Raw genomic sequence first — 19,688 nt, forward strand, 5'->3', positions numbered from 1 at the left:
ACATAATAAAATATATGTAACAACTTTCTCCACAAAAAGATCTAGTAAAAAGTTAAGTGATGATGTGACAATTTATGCTTATTATCACTGGAAAATAATGCTCTTTTCACCCAAACTTTACAAATCTTACAGCTTTTTGATTTCACCTATGAATTTCCAGTAAGTTCATCATCAAAGTAAATAATATAGGTGAAATGGGTAATAGGGAGCTGGTCATGTGGCTCAGTGACAGTACTGTGCACTGCCATACAGAGAGGAATCTGGGTTGTATTCTGGCTCAGGTCTTCCACTTCGTAGGTAAGCTGAGATTTTGGATGCTACAGAGAGAACATTCACAGTCCCTAAAGGGAGGGAATCATAGTCATTGCGCAGTTATTACTCTTAAAAGCTAGATTTAGGGCCCATGATTATACGTTTCTGAAAGAAGCCCTGGTACATGGCCCCTAACCAAAGACTAAACTAACCCAATAGAGGAAAAGTTCCCCAGACAGATGCCAGATACCAGCCCTAGTAGTGGCCAAAGGAACAGAAGAAGCTATTCGTCCCCCCCCCCCCCAAATGAAACTAATTGTGCAGGCTTCCCTTATTGCTCAAATGTTCTTTGCATCCAGTTTTTCTCAAGGTTGTGTACATAACTGGCTCGTTGACTTTCAAGCTTTAACCTCTTCTGTTCCAGATCCCTTAGTAGCAAGGGTTTGTCCATCTTGGCCCTTGCCCCCCTGGTTGGTTTGATAAGGGGGCAAATTGTTCAGTTTTGCAGTCCATGTGCTGCTTTTTAGGTATGTGCTGTGTTCCCTGTGCGAAAGCAAAATGCTTTGTTTATCTTAACCATTCTTTTCTTAGCACTTCCTGCTGATTAAATATAGTACAACAGATGTCAACAGTCTTTTCAGTTGGTATAAGAGCAATACTTGACTCTGTAGTTGTGTTCATTCATTTCCCTTTGTTTGTTGATTATTCCCACTAAAGCCAGTATCATAGTTGACCTTACTGTAATTGCCTCCTTTATTTCATTATTGCCATTCTCAGGAGAAAGGTATAGAATGGACAAAGCTATTGCTACCAGAAAATATGGTGAATACAGCATGGTCTCTGCCCATACTGTACCTGTTTGTCAGTCCAACATTTTCCAAGAGGAGTAGAGTGTATAAAAATGTGTAAATAACATTTCATTTGCACTTCTAGGGTCCCAAGGTTCATCTATGGAATCCACAAGCAATGGTAGACATAGAGCCTCATCAACTACAGTCCCCAATGCAGAGGAACTTGCACGACCGCTCTCTCCTGACAGCCCCGAGATCCTTAGCGAACTGCAACAATATGCGGAAGCAGCTGCAGCAAGAGAGTCTCGGCACAGTTCCTCCAACACCAATGCTGCACAGGCGCAGCCTGCTCGAATGGGCAACAGTACTAACAGTAACAGCAGCATCATGGCAGCCCGAGTGGCAGAGCAGCGATCATCAATCCACTGCTCAGCTCAATCAGTCTCTTCCTCTTTGCCGGCTACTAGCCAGAACATTGGTGGCCAATCTGTACTGGATTTGCGGGGAAAGAAGCGTAAGACACTGTCACCATCGATAGTTGAGCAAGCCAGAAGGCAATTGAGCAAGCGGCAGCCGTACGAACATGGTTATTCTGTGCCCAGTGGGTTCATTATGCCGCCTGTCTCACTGAACAACAGCCTGGGTCACCCATTTATGCCTCAGGCAGGTAGTCCCCTATATATGGGTGCTGGCAGCTCCCCTTTCTATCAGCTACCTAATTTGCTGAGTGAACCACGTCTGGTATTCCCTGTAACTACTGACCCTCTCCTGACAGCAGGAACCACCAGCTCCTCTGCTGCTACCTCAGCTACTGCCAGCGTCCCTCCGTTCTTGCTGAATCCCAGTATGGCAGGCATGCTGCCCAGCTACTCACTTCCCTTCACACAATCTCTCCTTCCTGAGACCAGGATGTTTGCTCCTTTCCCGAGCTCCATCCTGCCCAGCAGCCTTCCAAGGAGCATGGCATCTGCCTTCCCCAACTACCTGTCATCTCACACGGGGTTCCCAGCTGCAGGGCTTCACAGGTCCCAGGTGCCTCCATCGTTTGAAACTAATGAAGTTTCTGAAGTCGGCTGCACCTCCAGCGAAGATGAGGACAAGGATGATGATGATGTAATAGAGATTACTGGGAAGTGATGGGCATGGTTATTCAGATTGTTAAGCAGGAGACATCATTCTAGGTGTTTCTAGAATTGAGATTTCATCTCCAGCTTCAAAAGAGGAATTGGGGAGGATGGGAGGGCAGGTTCCTAGTTAAGTAGGTTCCCATTGTTTTGGGGATTGGAAAAAGGAATGAACCTTTAAAGAGAAGAAAATCAACATGTCTTCAATAGGTGAGCCTCCCCTTCTTTACTATCCCTCTCTGTCTCTCTGTATCAGTTGTCTAAAGGGAAGTCCGATGGCAAGAGTCCACTCAGCACCCAACCCACATACACTGCTGAGATTACTTCATATCTTTAGAGTAGCCTCACCACCCTCTTGGTTAAGTTGTGTAATGGTAACATTTTCTCATGTCTTGGAGAGAGAAGGTTTGATGTTGAAGATACATGAGGGGCAGTGCATTGCATCTCACGGAGGAGAACATAAAAGGGCATTGTAAAGAGTGGGGGGGGGGGGGGGGAAGAGCAGATAAATGTGCGGTGTGGCAGAGTAGATGAAGAGGGAGTTTCAATTTTGTTTCTCTTCTGTAAATGGGTCGGTGAACAAGGTCCCAAAGAGCAGGTTAAAAACAAAGGTGAAAAAAGAAAAGTAAGCCACCTTACCATAGAACAGGTTTCCTTGCAATAAATAGTACAGAGCACATTTAATTGTGAGTTAGGAAAATGGTGAGCTCAGTGTTTTATAGACTGTGTTAAAAGAAGAGCAAACTCAAAATTTGGGCAGACTTGCGTCTTGGTTATATGGCCATTGCACTATGATTCTGTAGGATGAAGAACTTCAATCATAGCATGAAGCAGTCTCCAGCCACCAGAGATTTTTATATTTTGTTAATAAAGGGACATGTTCATTGTATAACAGCAAATTAAGTGAAAAATAGAAAGAGGCTAGAAATCTGGTAATGGGGTGGGGTGCAGGACTGAGCTGTGTATTATAGATACAGCAATAAAGACTCTGCTTTCCAGTCCTGTCTGGAAAGAGTCACTGAGATGAGCACCTGAATGGAGAGTAAAAAAAAGTATATTTCTGATGGCATACAGCTCATTTGCTGATATCAGATGGTTTTGAAGTCAGTTTTATATAGTAATTCCTTGACTGAAGCCTTGTCTCCAACTTCACCCTTCCCTATAATTTTTTTTTTTAGACTGCATTCAACACTTTTGCATGTGTAAATTCTTTATGTGTGTTACCATTAGAAATTAACACCCTGGAATTAGTTTTCTTGGCTTGAATTAGCATGATGGCCTACATCTCTGGTTCCACAATAACATATTAAGGCCTGCGCTCTTACTGCTATATAGAGCGGTTGAAGAGTACATCTGATGTGTTCATTTTAATAGCCAGTCTTTTCACTGTCAGGTCTGATTGGACCAGAATCTCCTGTAATATGACATCGGGAGTTTAGGGTGTTAATACCACCATTATGCTGGTGTGCCAAAAGTTATATACAATATCAAGATCACTTCTCCAGTACAGGTGCTTCTCTTTAAAGAACAGCCAGCACCAATGAGAATGACACCTACCCATCTACATTTGCTCTAGCAAGCTCGCTGAAATTTCAGGTATTGGGGCTTGTAAAAGTGTTGTCCATTTTGCTGCCATCATCTAGCAGTGGAAGAAAAGAGAGAGTGTAATCCTGCAGTTTAACACCTTGTAACAAGAAGGTAGAGTTATTGCATCCGTATCTGCCTTTATCTTATCGAGGAGGGTTTTTTCCCCCCCATACATTTATAAAATGATTTGGGTAAATCCCCTCTCGCACTATCAAGGGATGTGTATTTTGGCATTTCTTTTTATGAATGTATTTTTTGGTCTTGTATAAATGTGGTACCCCTACTGGCTTGCAATGTGTATTAGTTACAGGTGTCCTGGATTCTCTAGGATTAACCCAAGCCATGTTTGTAGAATACACCCAGAACACTGTCATTACATCCTGTTGTGTTTTTACTTAGAAATCATTTTACTTGTTAAAGATATATTTTCAAAGTCAAAAGTACTTAAAAAAAATCAGTTGCCAGTTCTTTATTTTATTTAACTATTGTTATATAATACAGTTCTTGGAAATTTACTTTATCCTCCTTCCAGTTTTGAAGTTGTTTGCACTTTTTAAAATGTGTTCATTAAATCTGTGTTTGTATAAGAGCTTTCCAATTGCTTCTCAATTCTGCCCAGTGAAATTTGCAGTGATTGGAGACAAATGTGCTTTGTCCTGATCTTCGATGGTGTCTGGAGCTGAGAATTCTGGGCCAGTTGTTTCCGCTGGTTTTAACCGCCTGCCAGGTTCTTGTTTTCTTACCTTTATTTTCTATAACTGTTAATATAGTGGTTCTCAACCCAGTCCTTGGGACACACATAGCCAGTCAGGTTTCCCGAATACCCACAATGAATATGCATGAGATACATTTGCATGTATTACCTGCATTGTATGCTAGTCTATCTTAAGCATATTTGTTTGGATATTCTGACAGCTTGACTGGCTGGGTACGTCCCAAGACTGGGTTGAGAACCCCTGCTATAGTTGATATTTAATGGTCATTTGTTGATCTCTGTTGGAGAATTAGCACTGGCTATGGTAGGCAACTCCATGACATTGTTGGCCTGATCCATTATGGCTGCCATTGACCATATGTGACCATTTTGGGGGGGGGGGGGGGAGGTGACTAAAATAGCAGATCCAAAATTTTGAGAGTGGACAGTTTTTCATGTCATGAGTCCATAAGCAGGTTGAACTTATGTAACTTTTTCCATTTTTTTCTTTTCATATAAAAGGATGAGGTTTGGACTGTTGTATTTCAAATTGTTTGCTCTAACAGAATTCATTAAAACCTCATTCTTAGTTTCTGGTGACTTTAGCCACCTTTTCCCAGAGATGGCCTCATATTTGCTTATGGAATCCTACAACCCAACAAAACAGGACCAAAGATTTAACCACTGTTCCTCTCGCTCTCTCTCTACTACTAGTATATCATTTCAGTATTAAATGAGTAAATAACAGTAACATTTGTTGTATCAATTTTATTCATGATCTCCAAGGAAGAATATTTCAAAAAGTAAATATACATAGGGGAAAATTTCAGGCTTGGTTATCTTGAAGCTCTCCGAGTACAAAAGCTGATTTTTATACTTGCATATGGGCTGCAGCAGGCACAAATAATACTTTAAAGTATATGCTGTGATTGTTTTTAAATTCTCACCTGATACCCCCCCCCCCCTCCCCCCCCCCCCCCCCCCCCCCCCCCCCCCCGACCTTTCCACAGCCTCTTTTCCTTACGGGTGAAAATGTCTGTCTCATTAATGTTGCTCATTATATCTGTAATAGTTTTATATTAATATTTTATTATTTTAGTACAGACTGGCTTTATAGGGAATTCTCCGACATGATCTCAAAGCCTGGAAATGAAATGCACAGAATTCTGATGTCCTGTTTCCATTAGATTTAGCATATTTTGTGGACCAGAGGTACTTTGGCCTTCAGTAAAACACATACTCTTTAAGCTGAGTCTGACAGCCAGTTCCAAATATTACGGGGTCTATTTACTAAGCTAAGCTAGCGACTTCCACACAGCATTGCTGACGTAGCCCATTCAAATTGAATGAGCTGTGTCAGCACTAGCGCACAGCCAGCTGCGCTAGTGGCTTAGTAAACCCCAGCATATGTTTTTAATTTTAAGTTTAAATAATACAATATTTAAAATATTACAAAATTAAACTGTTCTTGACAGAAGATGTTCCTGGGGATCCAGATAACAGATTGGTTTACTGAAACTGTACATTAACACGAGAACTTTGTTATCTTCTTGTTTTCGAGTATGCAGCTGCTCTGCAATGTCTGGTAGTTATCCAACTGAATAGAGCAATTTCATGCAGAGAACTTCATGATATATTTGTAACTATTGCATAGGAGAGGATGAAGAATAAATTCCAAATATAGTGCTTTTGAATAATCAGAAAAACAAGTGGGAGAACATTTCTGCCTTCAAGCTTAATGAATGTAAGAGCATGGCAGCTGCTGGAATGAACTAAAATATAAAGCAAAAAAGTCACAGCGAAGGAGACAAAACAGATGATGGAAAAAACTTCTACTGGACTTAAACAGTTCACAGCAAAAGTTTATTACTAAAACTGGACTCTCAACACGAGTCGTGTTTCGGCCACTCCGACCTGCCTCAGGAGTCCCTCAAACAGTGCAAAGCACACATGTTGAGAAACATCTAAAGCAGTTATGCCACATAAAAATGTATCAAAATACAAAGCAAAGACACAGACTATATTTAGATTAATAAAAGCTAAAATAAAATACATGTGTACAAAGTAAAAGTCACCTCAAAGTAACATTTACATGCGACCAAAATGTGTATACCAAAAGAAAACCTTTAATATATTAAAAAAGGTAAGTACATGAAAAGTAATTAGTATTCTCTGAGGACAAGCAGGCTGCTTGTTCTCACCGATGGGGTGACGTCCATGGCAGCCCCTCTGATCGGAGATCTTCACTAGCAACAGCGTTTGCTAGCCCTCGCGTGCGCATGCAAAGTGCGCATGCGTGACCGTCTTCCCGCCCGAACGCGAGCGTGCCCGCCAGTCTTCTTTTTTCCGTGGCTCAGGACGGTTGTGTGTATCAGTCGGTCTGCGCCTCAAGGAGACCCCTCACGCTTTTTTGCTGCGTTCTTCGTTCGGAAGTTTCTGGTTACGCTTTCCGTCGTCATCGTCCGGTGCGTCGACGTCTGCAGTACCGAGGTCATCGACTGGTGCTTCAACGTCTGCGATACCGAGGTCATCGGTGGTATCAATGTCGTCGGAGGGTGCATCGTCCTCCAGAGTGCAGGTGAGAGCTGTCCATTCCCCTGCTGGTAGCGGTGAGCCCTCGAGTAGGTCTCCGCATGCCTCGAGGGTTCCTGCGGTACAGGCCCCCCGGGATCGACCTCTTTTGGAATCGACCCAGAGGAGACGTTTGGATTCGACGTCCTCCTCTTTGGTACCGGGAGGTACCGGTGACGGGCTTCGTGCGAAGGCAAAGAAGCATCGTCATCGGTTGCCTTCCAGGCGTAGTACCGAGAGCTCTGGGTCGTCGGTGGCACCGGCACCCATTAAGCGTCAACGCCAGAAGGACCGCTCGCCCTCCATACAGGAGGTGTTGACGCGCTCTTCTGTGGACAGCCCGGTACCGCCTCCACGTCCCGAACAGATACTGAGCTCGTCGCCGGTACCGGACTCCTTGCCTTCCTCGACAGCCGCTCTGAACGAGAGCCTCCGGGCCAACCTTCCAGGGATCCTGGAAGAGCTGTTGCGCCCTTCTCCGGTACCGGGGGTGCTTGAGCCAAGGGCCGAGATGTGTGAGCTTTTGGACTATCCTTTGCCACCTAAGGAATCGTCCACAGTACCCATGCATCATGTCTTCAAACAGACATTGCTGGTGAACTGGGCGAAGCCGCTAACCCCCACATCCCCAAGAAGATAGAGTCCCCGTATCGGATCCATGGGGACCCAGAGTTGATGCGGACTCAGTTGCCTCACGACTCTGGTGTGGTGGATCTGGCCGTTAAGAAGGTCAAGAGTTCTAGAGAGTATGCTTCGGTGCCCCCGGGCAAAGACTCTAGAACCTTGGATTCTTTCGGGAAGAAGGCCTACCATTCTTCAATGCTCATTTCCAAGATCCAATCTTACCAGCTCTACATGAGCATTCATATGCGGAACAATGTGCGGCAGTTGGCGGACTTGGTGGACAAGCTCCCTTCTGAGCAAGCCAAGCCTTTTCAGCAGGTGGTCAGGCAGCTGAAGGCGTGTTGTAAATTCCTGGCCAGGGGTGTTTACAATACTTTTGATGTCGCGTCATGGGCCGCTGCTCAAGGTGTGGTGATGCGCAGACTCACATGGCTGCGTGCCTCTGACCTGGAGAATAGGGTCCAGCTTCGGATAGGGGACTCTCCTTGCCGGGGGGATAATTTTTTGGAGAAAAGGTCGAACAGGTGGTAGAGCAGCTCCACCAGCGGGACACCGCCTTCGACAAGCTCTCCCATCGGACGCCTTCAGCTTCTACCTCAACTGGTAGACGTTTTTATGGGGGAAGGAGGACTGTTCCCTATTCTAGTAAGCATAGGTACAATCCTCCTTCTCGCCAGCCTGCTGCCCAGGCCAAACCCCAGTGCGCTCATTCCAGTCAACAGCGTGCGCCTCAACAGGCCCCTGCAGCTCCCCAGCAAAAGCAAGGGACAAGCTTTTGACTGGCTCCAGCAGAGCATAGCTGCAATCAAAGTGTCTGTGCCGGACGATCTACCGGTCGGGGGGAGGTTAAAATTTTTTCACCAAAGGTGGCCTCTCATAACCTCTGACCAGTGGGTTCTTCAAATAGTCCGGCTTGGATACTCCCTCAATTTGATCACAAAACCTCCAAATTGTCCACCGGGAGCTCAGTCCTTCAGCTTCCAGCACAAGCAGATACTTGCAGAGAAACTCTCCGCCCTTCTCAGCGCCAATGCGGTCGAGCCCTTGCCACCGGGGCAGGAAGGGTTGGGATTCTATTCCAGGTACTTCCTTGTGGAAAAGAAAACATGGGGGATGCTTCCCATCCTAGACCTAAGGGCCCTGAACAAATATCTGGTCCGAGAGAAGTTCAGGATGCTTTCCCTGGGCACCCTTCTTCCCATGATTCAGGAAAACGATTGGCTATGCTCTCTGGACTTACTACTACTACTATAAATCACTTCTATAGCACTACCAGTTGTACGCAACGCTTTACAATTGAACATGAAGAAAGACAGTCCCTGCTCAAAAGAGCTTACAATCTAAATCAGGACAAACAGGCAGGATCAATAAGGATAAGGAAAGGACACAAGGATAAGATAAAAGTGACAAGTCAGGAGTCGAAAGCAGCATCAAACAGGTAGGCCTGTAGCTGGATTTGAAGGCAGCCAGGGATGGAGCTAGACGTAATGGCTCAGGAACCTATTCCAGGCATAAGGTGCGGCGAGATAGAAGGAGCGAAGTTTTACACCCACATCCCGATACTGCCAGCTCACAGTATCTTCGATTCCGTCTGGGAACATGGCACTTTCAGTATTGTTTGCTACCCTTTAGTTTCGCTGCCGCGCCCAGGGTGTTCATAAAATGCCTGGCTGTCGTAGCGGCCTCTCTACGCAGACTGGGAGTGCACGTGTTCCCTTATCTCGACGATTGGCTGGTGAAGAACACCTCCGAGGCAGGAGTTCTACAGTCCATGCAGATGACTATTCGACTCCTGGAGCTGCTAGGGTTTATGATAAATTATCCAAAGTCCCATCTTCTTCCAGTCCAGCAACTCAAATTCATAGGAGCTCTGCTGAACTCTCAGACGGCTCGTGCCTACCTTCCGGAAGCAAGGGCTGACAATCTTCTGTCCCTCGTTTCCTGGGTGCGGGCGTCTCAGCAAATCACAGCTCAGCAGATGTTGAGATTGCTCGGCCACATGGCCTCCACAGTGCATGTGACTCCCATGGCTCGCCTTCACATGAGATCAGCTCAATGGACCCTAGCTTCTCAGTGGTACCATGCTGCTGGGGACCTAGAGGACATAGTCCTGCTGTCCACGACTTTTCTCCAATCCCTGCATTGCTGGACAATTCAGTCCAATTTGACTCTGGGACGTCCCTTCCAAATTCCTCAGCCGCAAAAGGTGCTCACTACAGATGCGTCTCTCCTGGGGTGGGGAGCTCATGTCGATGGGCTTCACACCCAAGGGAGTTGGTCCCTCCAGGAACAAGGTTTACAGATCAATCTCTTGGAGTTGCGAGCGGTCTGGAACGCTCTAAAGGCTTTCAGGGATCGGCTGTCCCGACAAATTATTCAAATTCAGACAGACAATCAGGTTGCCATGTACTACATCAACAAGCAGGGGGGCACCGGATCTCGCCCCCTGTGTCAGGAGGCCGTCAGAATGTGGCTTTGGGCTCGCCGGTACGGCATGTTTCTTCAGGCCACATATCTGGCAGGCGTAAACAACAGTCTGGCCGACAGGATGAGCAGGATAATGCAACCTCACGAGTGGTCGCTCAGTTTCAGAGTGGTATGCGAGATCTTCCAGGCATGGGGCACCCCCTTGGTGGATCTCTTTGCTACTCGAGCCAACCACAAGGTCCCTCAGTTCTGTTCCAGGCTTCAGATCCACGGCAGACTAGCGTCGGATGCCTTTCTCCTGAATTGGGGGGAAGCCTCCTGTATGCTTATCCTCCCATACCTTTGGTGGGGAAGACTTTGTTGAAACTCAAGCAAGATCGAGGCACCATGATTCTGATCGCTCCTTTTTGGCCGCGTCAGATCTGGTTCCCTCTTCTTCTGGAGTTGTCCTCCGAAGAACCGTGGAGATTGGAGTGTTTTCCAACCCTCATCACTCAGAACGAGGGGGCGCTTCTGCATCCCAACCTCCAGTCCCTGGCTCTCACGGCCTGGATGTTGAGAGCGTAGATTTTGCCTCCTTGGGTCTCTCTGAGGGTGTCTCCCGAGTCTTGCTTGCTTCCAGGAAAGATTCCACTAAGAAGAGTTACTTCTTTCTATGGCGGAGGCTTGCCGTCTGGTGTGACAGCAAGGCCCTAGATCCTCGCTCGTGTCCTACACAGACCCTGCTTGAATACCTTCTGCACTTGTCTGAGTCTGGTCTTAAGACCAACTCTGTAAGAGTTCATCTTAGTGCGATTAGTGCATACCATTACTGTGTGGAAGGTAAGCCGATCTCGGGACAGCCTTTAGTTCGCTTCATGAGAGGTTTGCTTTTGTCAAAGCCCATCAAACCTCCTACAGTGTCATGGGATCTCAATGTCATTCTCACCCAGCTGATGAAACCTCCTTTTGAGCCACTGAATTCCTGCCATCTGAAGTACTTGACCTGGAAGGTCATTTTCTAGGTGGCTGTTACTTCAGCTCGCAGAGTCAGTGAGCTTCAGGCCTTGGTAGCTCATGCTCCTTATACTAAATTTCATCATAACAGAGTAGTCCTCCGCACTCACCCTCAGTTCTTGCCGAAGGTGGTGTCGGAGTTCCATCTGAACCAGTCAATTGTCTTGCCAACATTCTTTCCCCGTCCTCATACCCGCCCTGCTGAACGTCAGCTGCACACATTGGACTGCAAGCGAGCATTGGCCTTCTACCTGGAGCGGAAACAGCCCCACAGACAGTCCGCCCAAATGTTTGTTTCTTTTGATCCCAACAGAAGGGGAGTGGCTGTCGGGAAATGCACCATATCCAATTGGCTAGCGGATTGCATCTCCTTCACTTACGCCCAGGCTGGGCTGACTCTTGAGGGTCGTGTCACGGCTCATAGTGTTACAGCCATGGCAGCGTCAGTGGCCCACTTGAAGTCAACCACTATTGAAGAGATTTGCAAGGCTGCGACGTGGTCATCTGTCCACACATTCACATCTCATTACTGCCTGTAGCAGGATACCCGACGCGACAGTCGGTTTGGGCAGTCGGTGCTGCAGAATCTGTTTGGGGTTTAGAATCCAACTGCACCCCCCTAGGCCCATTTTTATTGTGTTCCAGGCTGCACTCTCAGTTAGTTGGATAAGTTAGTTCAATCTCAGTTATGTCCTCGCCGTTGTGAGGCCCAATTGACCAATGTTTGTTGTTTTGAGTGAGCCTGGGAACTAGGGATACCCCATCAGTGAGAACAAGCAGCCTGCTTGTCCTCGGAGAAAGCGAAAGCTACATACCTGTAGAAGGTATTCTCCGAGGACAGCAGGCTGATTGTTCTCACCAACCCGCCCGCCTCCCCTTTGGAGTTGTGTCTTCCCTTGTCTTTGTCCCGCTCGCGTTCGGGTGGGAAGACGGTCGCGCATGCGCACGCGAGGGCTAGCAAACAGTGTTGCTAGTGAAGATCTCCGATCAGAGGGGCTGCCGTGGACACCACCCCATCAGTGAGGACAATCAGCCTGCTGTCCTCGGAGAATACCTTCTACAGGTATGTAGCTTTCGCTGTCCGGAATGACATTGCATACATAAGAGCAAATTGGTGCACAACAATAATATCTGTATACAGGGCACAAAAATGAAAAAATAGGGAAAAGCAAAGATTTATACTATGCCTATATACAATATACGAAAATAAAATAACAGAATATGGCTCATATTGAAAATATGTGCCTTGCTAAAATAAAGAATCTTAATTAGAATTTTTAAAAATTTTAAAAGGTGGTCTAATGAAAATCTTTTTATTAAAAGTTACTAATAAACTATGAAATATATTGCTAAAGTATGGTACCTGTATAATAACTGTGGTAATTCTTGAAAGAGGAAAATGTCCTCAAAGTTGTGTAGCTAATAGACAAAAAGGACAAAATATATATTATATATTTACTAGTAAAAATGGCCCGTTTCTGGCGCCGATGAAACGGGCGCTAGCGGGCACGGGACTCCCTTCCCCTCCCCTTCCGGTACCTGTTCCGTCGGCCCAGGAAAGAAAGAGCCCCCTCTTTCCTCCCGTAGCGGTGGCTTCCTTGCTGCATGGTGTGGGAGTCCGGCTCTCGGCATTTCAAAATGGCCGCCGAGAGTTGAAGTCTCGCGAGGCAGCTTGAACTCTCAGCGGCCATTTTGAAACGCCGATAGCCGGACTCCCACACCATGCAGCAAGGAAGCCACCGCTACGGGAGGAAAGAGGGGGGCTCTTTCTTTCCTGGGCCGACGGAACAGGTACTTCTAGACCACCATGGAGACACGCGTAAGGGGAGGGGAGGTGACAGGGAGGGAGGGAGGGAGGTTGGTGAGGTTAAGCGTGTGCTACCATGGGCGGGGCTATGTGGCGAAAGGGGCGGGGTTCATGTGCACGTCAGCGGCGGCTGGGATTTGTTGGAAGGGGAGGAGTCTCCCCGTGCGTAAATTTGTTTTCGTGTTCCGCCCTCGACATCACGTGTGATGCGAGGGCGGGGCATGAAGATGTGGTGGCTTCACCACCATGAAACCACGAACCGGTGTGTGAGTGACTTCAGTGACGTCAGTGTCCTCAGAACATTGAGGCTGCGTTTTATTATAGTAGATATATACAAGGCTGTGTTAGAAAAGATGAAACGAAACAGGGCTGTATATGAAACAACAGGTAACGACCAAGAATAATAGAAGCCATTGAAAAAGTGGAAGACTAATAAACCAATGTGCATTCTAAAGACAATGGGTTGCTAAAACCCAAACCCAGACTCTTGTGTGAAATATCTGTCATTTGTTTGAACTGGAGACTTAAAACATCTCAAGTCAGTGTCAGTGGAAACTAAAAGGGTGGGAAATGTCCATTTGAGCAGTTACAGCGCTAGGATGAAAATATACATAACCGGCTACGCTAACTCTAAAATCGATGTGGAGGCACCGTCAGTTTAAAGACATTGTGATCATAAATTAGCATGAACTAAAATATAACAGAGGAAGAGAATCAAAAAAATTTAATAAAGGATTCTCAAATGTCAATAATATGAGCAAAGGGTTAATTGAAAATCAAAAATAAGGAGGGAAAAGCCTCAAGAAGCTTCCAGTTTAAAGTTGTAAGAGCGGGACTTCATCATTGGCAAAAAACCTCCTTAAACATTAACTTCTGCAAAAATAGCTTAACTGAATCAAACTTTTCAGAGAAATATAATCTATATGGATCAGCTATAAATACTTAGCTGTGGAGTCTCTTCTTACTGCAACAAGGCACACCGCGACCAGTGATGACCAGCGTTTCGTCAAAACTGCATCAGGGCAGAGCTGCTGGAATGAACCAGTATGGAAGTAATAAGAGGCTGGTACTAACTTTATAACAAATTGAGCTTTACCATGAGTGATATTTGTTCCAAGAACTTTCCTGAATTTTGGCAACTTTTTTTTTTTTTTTATTTTACCAGGTAAAAGGAGGCTGAACTCAAGGCCTAATGTGTTCACCACTCCCCTGTATTACTCTGACCAAAAGTGTAATCCCTTACGAGGTGAAATTCTTTAAATCTTTGAGACATGTAATGCTATGTTACACTTGTATACTGCCTTTCTCACGGACCTAAAGCAGTTTATATCAAACAAAATAATACAATAATTAAATGACTGACAAAGGAAGGGATAGTTTTGTTTAGAGAAGAGATCCCACTTGTATGTGTGTATATAGTTAGTTTGATCAGGTTATACTTCAAGTGGCATATCATGGGACTTTTTTCCATTCATCAGGTATCTCTTTCAAAATGCTCCTCGCCATGTAAGACTTAGAGGCATATTTTCAAAGCACTTAGCCTTCCAAAGTTCCATAGGTTTCTATGGAACTTTGGAAGGCTAAGTGCTTTGAAAATATGCCTCTTAGTTATACAAATTAAGCTATGCAAATTATTTTACTCTTTCAGGTTAGTGCTTCAACATATCGGTGGGATGGGAAAACCCAGCAGATCTAGAGATGTGAACAACTTGGTAACTTGAAAGTTTTTTAATAACATTAGAATTTTTTAAATTTTTTTTTTTTTCAATGACCTGAAAACAATTTCTCTCTGTAGATCTTAGTGTTTGTGTTCATTGTATCTGATGTGAAGACAGCTGAGCTGATAATAGAAACTCATGAATATATTCTTTGGCGCTGCTGAAAAGTCAGATAGCCTTACTTACGGTGACAAAGGATATATTTTGGAGGCATCCATGCTGTAGGGTAGGAGTCAGCAGTAAATGAACTTTACACACTAGGGGGAGAGCTGGCCCTACCATTTAGTGAATGTATTTTTCACACATGGCCCTGCTTTTCAATTCTTACTGGCTTGTGCAAATGAGGCCCCACAAAGTTCCTCTGCAAATGACACTTCAACATCTACAGATCATAATACAATACAATAAAATTTATATTCCGCTATCTACACACAAAGGATCAACCCGGATTACAATGTAAGTAAAAAAAAATCTTAGGCCATCATGAGGAAAAGTACAACAATCATAGAAATATCTTATTAGCCCAAACCATAACATATCAATAAATTGGTCAAAACCTAGATCAAATGTGTAGAAAATAAATGAGTTTTCAACAATTTACAAAATCTAAAATAAGAGGAGACATCACTCCAAAGGAAGAGAATTCCAACATTGTACTGAACAAGATACATGACTGGAACTATGATAACATTTATACCTCATTTTTTACAGATGGAAATTGTAATAAACAATGATTCTTTGATCATAATGAGCGGATTGGTATTCCTAACTTAAACAGTTCAATTAAATAACCTGGAATAAGGCCTGCTAGGAGTCAGTTTTTAAAAGTTTTCTCCCTTCCTCAACTGAGTGGCCAGATGTAGCCATGTGAAAAAGAGGCTGCCCCAGAGGCACTCCCAAAGTAGACTTAGAAATAGAGAAAAATGTAAGCAGATAACAAGCCCATATGCTCTATCCAGTCTGCCCATCCATGCCATCTATTCTCCCCATCACTCCTTAGAGATCTATGTACTTGTCTCCACCACCCACTGGGACGCTTAAGTGATTTTCAGCACTACGTAGCTATGTTTAGACAGGCAATCCCAGATATACAAGTAGCAACCATAAATCTAGCTTGTTAGATTTAGGTGAATTTTCAGATTCAAAACTAGCCAGTTAAACTCAGCCTGTTAAAGCTAAATATTTTATCACTCAGCAGTTTTGAAAATTGACCCCTAAGAATGAATGTGTAGAATGATTTTATATAATATGTTTTTCTCTTTGATCCCACCCTCTTCACCCTGTCATCCCTAGATGCTATTCTCAGGTATCTTTGTGGACACTTACTGGCCTGAGGGTTTATAGAGCATCTCCTGTGATGCTTACCCTGCTCACCATTCATAATGCATCCAAGCTCACTAATCTCTGGATGAGGAATCAACCAGGATCCCCTGTGGTGCAGTGCTATTTCCTGAACTACAAGGCTAGTCCCAAGTGTTACTTTGTAAAATTTAAATTCTATATTTACATTACTAACCACATTTATAAATTAGATTGAGCACTAAGTTCATGGCTGTTATCATTTTTTTTCTCATGGTCTTAAGAGAGGAAGTATAGCACTGAGGTCGCAGGTCTGATTATGTTGGATCTAGTGAATTCACGGTCAGACCCCTTGGCAAGGAACATATGTCTAAGGCTGCTGTCCCTACTTCCGTTGGACTTGGTATATTCCAGTTAATAAAAAGTTGCATTCCATAGAATGGTCACTACCCATAAGGAAGAAGAGGATGGGCACTGTTGTTCATGTTGGTGATGTCCACATATTTTTAAAATTGTCCCTTAAATCCTTTTTTTCTGGGAAGTGCTAGCTGGACTCAATTGAATGATCCAGTCCACTATTCCAGATGATGAACAGTTTTGGTTAGTACCTTATAAAGTTATGTTTGAATGTTGGTCATGTGCTTCAGGAAAATAATGGGTTACTCCAAGATGAGAAAGCAATAACAAACTACATGTGTTTACAGTATTAACCATTTATTGTCCTGCTTAAGATACTCAGAGAAGGTCATAGAAACATGTACTATCATCCTTACTAGAAAACAGGCAAACCTGTAGTGATTCTATCATACTAGAAGCAAAGAAAACTGGTTTTAGTCCGGAGGATGTTTCTCATCATACGTACATTCCTATTTGCCTTCTTGCTACAAGCAGTTAGATAGGATGTATTTTGTAGAATATGAGCTTTCATTGCAGGTGTTCCATGTAATACTTTAGGATCATGAAAGATGCAGGATTTTCTATACAAAAAAATAAATCTCTTGTTGGTTAACGTGAGGCATTTTCCAAGCTTCTTCTTGAATTGGCTTTGGTTCTACTGTGTACCCCTACAGTTTAGGAAAGAAAAGTTAGGAAGGGGAATATTATAGTTTAAAATACTAGATCTCACAGTGCCCTAGAGGATATATGTAGACTAACCTTTCCTGTAGTGATGATAAACCGTGACTTGTAGTTTGATTAGTGTTAAAACAGACAGACAAAACTTCGCAGGAGGAACAATAAAGTTAAGATAATCTTCAGTACAAAGTATGTGCACGTGGTCTAATTGAAAAGCACAGGACTATTTTCCTTAGGAGAAGGTAGTGTTGGCACTCTGACCCCTTGACTTACCTGCCAGAAATATTACTACTACCAGCTGCCTGGGCTGTGCTGCCACTTATTGCCAGGATGTCTACCTGATTCAGGCCTGCTGGATCTGAGCAATGTGAAAAACTTATTTTCTGCATCTCAAATCCAACTTTGCCCTGTTTTGCTGACTAGATGACCGAGTCTAGTATAGCAGGGTCAGTTGGCATTGTTTGCATGTCACAGACTTTCCTCTTCCTTCTGTTCAATATGGGTTGGGGGCTATGCTTGATGGACTTCCCAGAACAAAGACATCAAACAGCTCATTGTTTATATTATGTATTTATTTTTATTTCATTATGTTTCATGTCATTTTTTAAAATATATATATTGTAAGTCTGTATAACTACCTATTGGTTCTCTATTTGTAAATAAACTTTAAAAAGAAAAAGTGAGTTCTGCCTGGAATATATGAATGAATGTATTGTATTGAAATGGTATAAGGTCAGACTAGACTGAGGATGTAGAAGAATGTCATTCAGGGTTTAGGTTAAAAGAATATCAAACCTATTTCATTTGGGAATCTTAGTGAGATTTAATATAACATTCCAGAAATGAGTATTTTGGCCCCCACTAATCTGATGGTGTTTGTTCCCTTAAAAGCTCCATTTGCGTGTAGATTCCAGAATTTCAAATTGAAGGGCTTATTTTCAAAACCCTCTAAATCCAGTGCAACTAATATGGACTTAGCAGGTTTTGGAAATAAGCCCTTCAATTAGTTACTGCTTTCCCAATGTAGTAGCATGGGCCTGGAGTCTTGAATAACGCAGCCACATAAAATTTATAAAGTGAAATAAACCTATTTATTTGAGAACAAAAAAAAAATGGATGATCTGTTCCTCTCACAGGTCAGGAGGAAATAAACACATCAAAAGCAGTTCTTTTGTTCAAAAGGTTCTCTGCCAAGGCCAGCTCCTGCAGGGCCACAGCATGCACTGATCTGTCTTTCAAAAGGCAACACAAACAGCCTGCTTCTGGCCAGGAATCCCAGGGTTACAGTTCTGTCTTTCCAAAAGCAGCACAAATAGCCAGGCTTGGCCTTCATTTTAAAAGTCAGTTTTTAGCAGGGTTCCAAGCTAAACCTACCTGAGTAGAGCTTCTGCAGGACTTCTTTCCTCTGGGCCTCCCTGACTGATCTATGCAGAGAGTTTTTATCCTGCCTTCACCACACTCTCTCTTTGCTGTGCTCCTGCTGAGTTGTCATCTCCTTGCTCTGTAGCTCTTTTTAATGTGGTTCTGTGACTGTGAGGGAGTGCTGTTAAAGGGGAATGTAATTTCGTATAGACTCCCTCACACCCAGTTCATTCTGTAACCTAGTCATAAAATAGGTGCTTAAAATATACACTGTGGCAGCAATTCTATAACTTGGTGCCTTAAGTTAGGCATGCTATGCGCTGAGTGCTAATTCTCTTAATAGCAACTGTGTGCCAAGATGCCATTATAAAATACTAGCGTAAACCTGAATTAGCACACATAAGTCAATGGCAGATATAAATAGGCACACCTAAGTGCACCATTCAAAGTGCATAACTTACAGTTCAAGTTCAGCTTTATTTGATATACCACTAAAGCTTACGGTGATCTCAAAGCAGTTTACAATCATCAAATTTAGGTTTTATAAGCTACTAGTAAAAAAGGCCCGTTTCTGACACAAATGAAACGGGCGCTAACAAGGTTTTCCTTGGAGTGTGTATGTTTGGGAGAGTGTATGTGAGAGTGACTGTTTGAGAGTCAGAGTGAAAGTGTGAGTGTGTGAGAGAGAGAGTGAGTCTGGGTGTGAGTGTGTTTGTGAGAGAGTGTGTGTGTGAGAATGAGAGTGTGTGCAAGTGTGTATGTGAGACACAGTGTGAGAGAGAGTGTGTGTGTGTGGGCGAGAGAGAGAGTGTGTGTGAGACACAGATTCTCTGTGAGAGTGAGTGTATGAGACCAAGCGAGTGTGTGAGTGACTGTGTGGCACATAGAGAGTGAATGTGATACAGTGTGAGACAGAGTGTGTGAGAGGGAGAGTCAGAAAGACATTGTATATGAGAGAGAGAGTGTGAGCCGTGCCCTCCCAATCCATGGCCATCTGTCCCCTGCCCCCTCCATTCATCCTTTTCCAGCAATTCCCCTATCTCCCTGAGCCCTGCCCTCCCAATCCATGGCCATCCATGTTTCTCTGTCACCTGCCCCCTCCATTCATCCCTATCCAGCATTTCCCCTCTCTGCCTGAGGCCTGCCCTGCAATCCATATCCATCCATGCCCATCTGTCCCCTCCATTCATCCCTATCCAGCAATTCCCCTCTCCCTGAGTCCTGCCCTTCCAATCCATGTCCATCCATGCTCCTCTGTCACCTGGCCCCTCCATTTTTCCCTATCCAGCATTTCCCCTCTCTGCCTGAGGCCTGTCCTGCAATCCATATCCATCCATGCCCATCTGTCCCCTCCATTCATCC

General features: G+C 44.2%; 1 protein-coding gene across 4 annotated transcripts in view; it reads left to right on the forward strand.

Moving 5' to 3' along the window:
- RAD54L2 (RAD54 like 2) overlaps positions 1 to 17,587 on the forward strand; it is a 430,539-nt gene extending 412,952 nt beyond the window's left edge. For 3 of the 4 annotated variants that reach the window (XM_030205503.1, XM_030205505.1, XM_030205504.1), the window contains one exon: positions 1,186 to 4,343. In XM_030205503.1, the coding sequence (XP_030061363.1) occupies positions 1,186 to 2,180 (995 nt within the window). In that variant the 3' untranslated portion in view covers positions 2,181 to 4,343. Of the gene's footprint in view, positions 1 to 1,185; positions 4,344 to 14,038 lie in introns of those variants that run through there. The other variant, XM_030205506.1, reaches the window with a different exon arrangement.
- The last annotated feature ends 2,101 nt before the right edge of the window (positions 17,588 to 19,688 follow it).

The sequence above is a fragment of the Microcaecilia unicolor genome, chromosome 6, assembly GCF_901765095.1.
Source record: "Microcaecilia unicolor chromosome 6, aMicUni1.1, whole genome shotgun sequence".
NCBI lineage: Eukaryota > Metazoa > Chordata > Amphibia > Gymnophiona > Siphonopidae > Microcaecilia > Microcaecilia unicolor.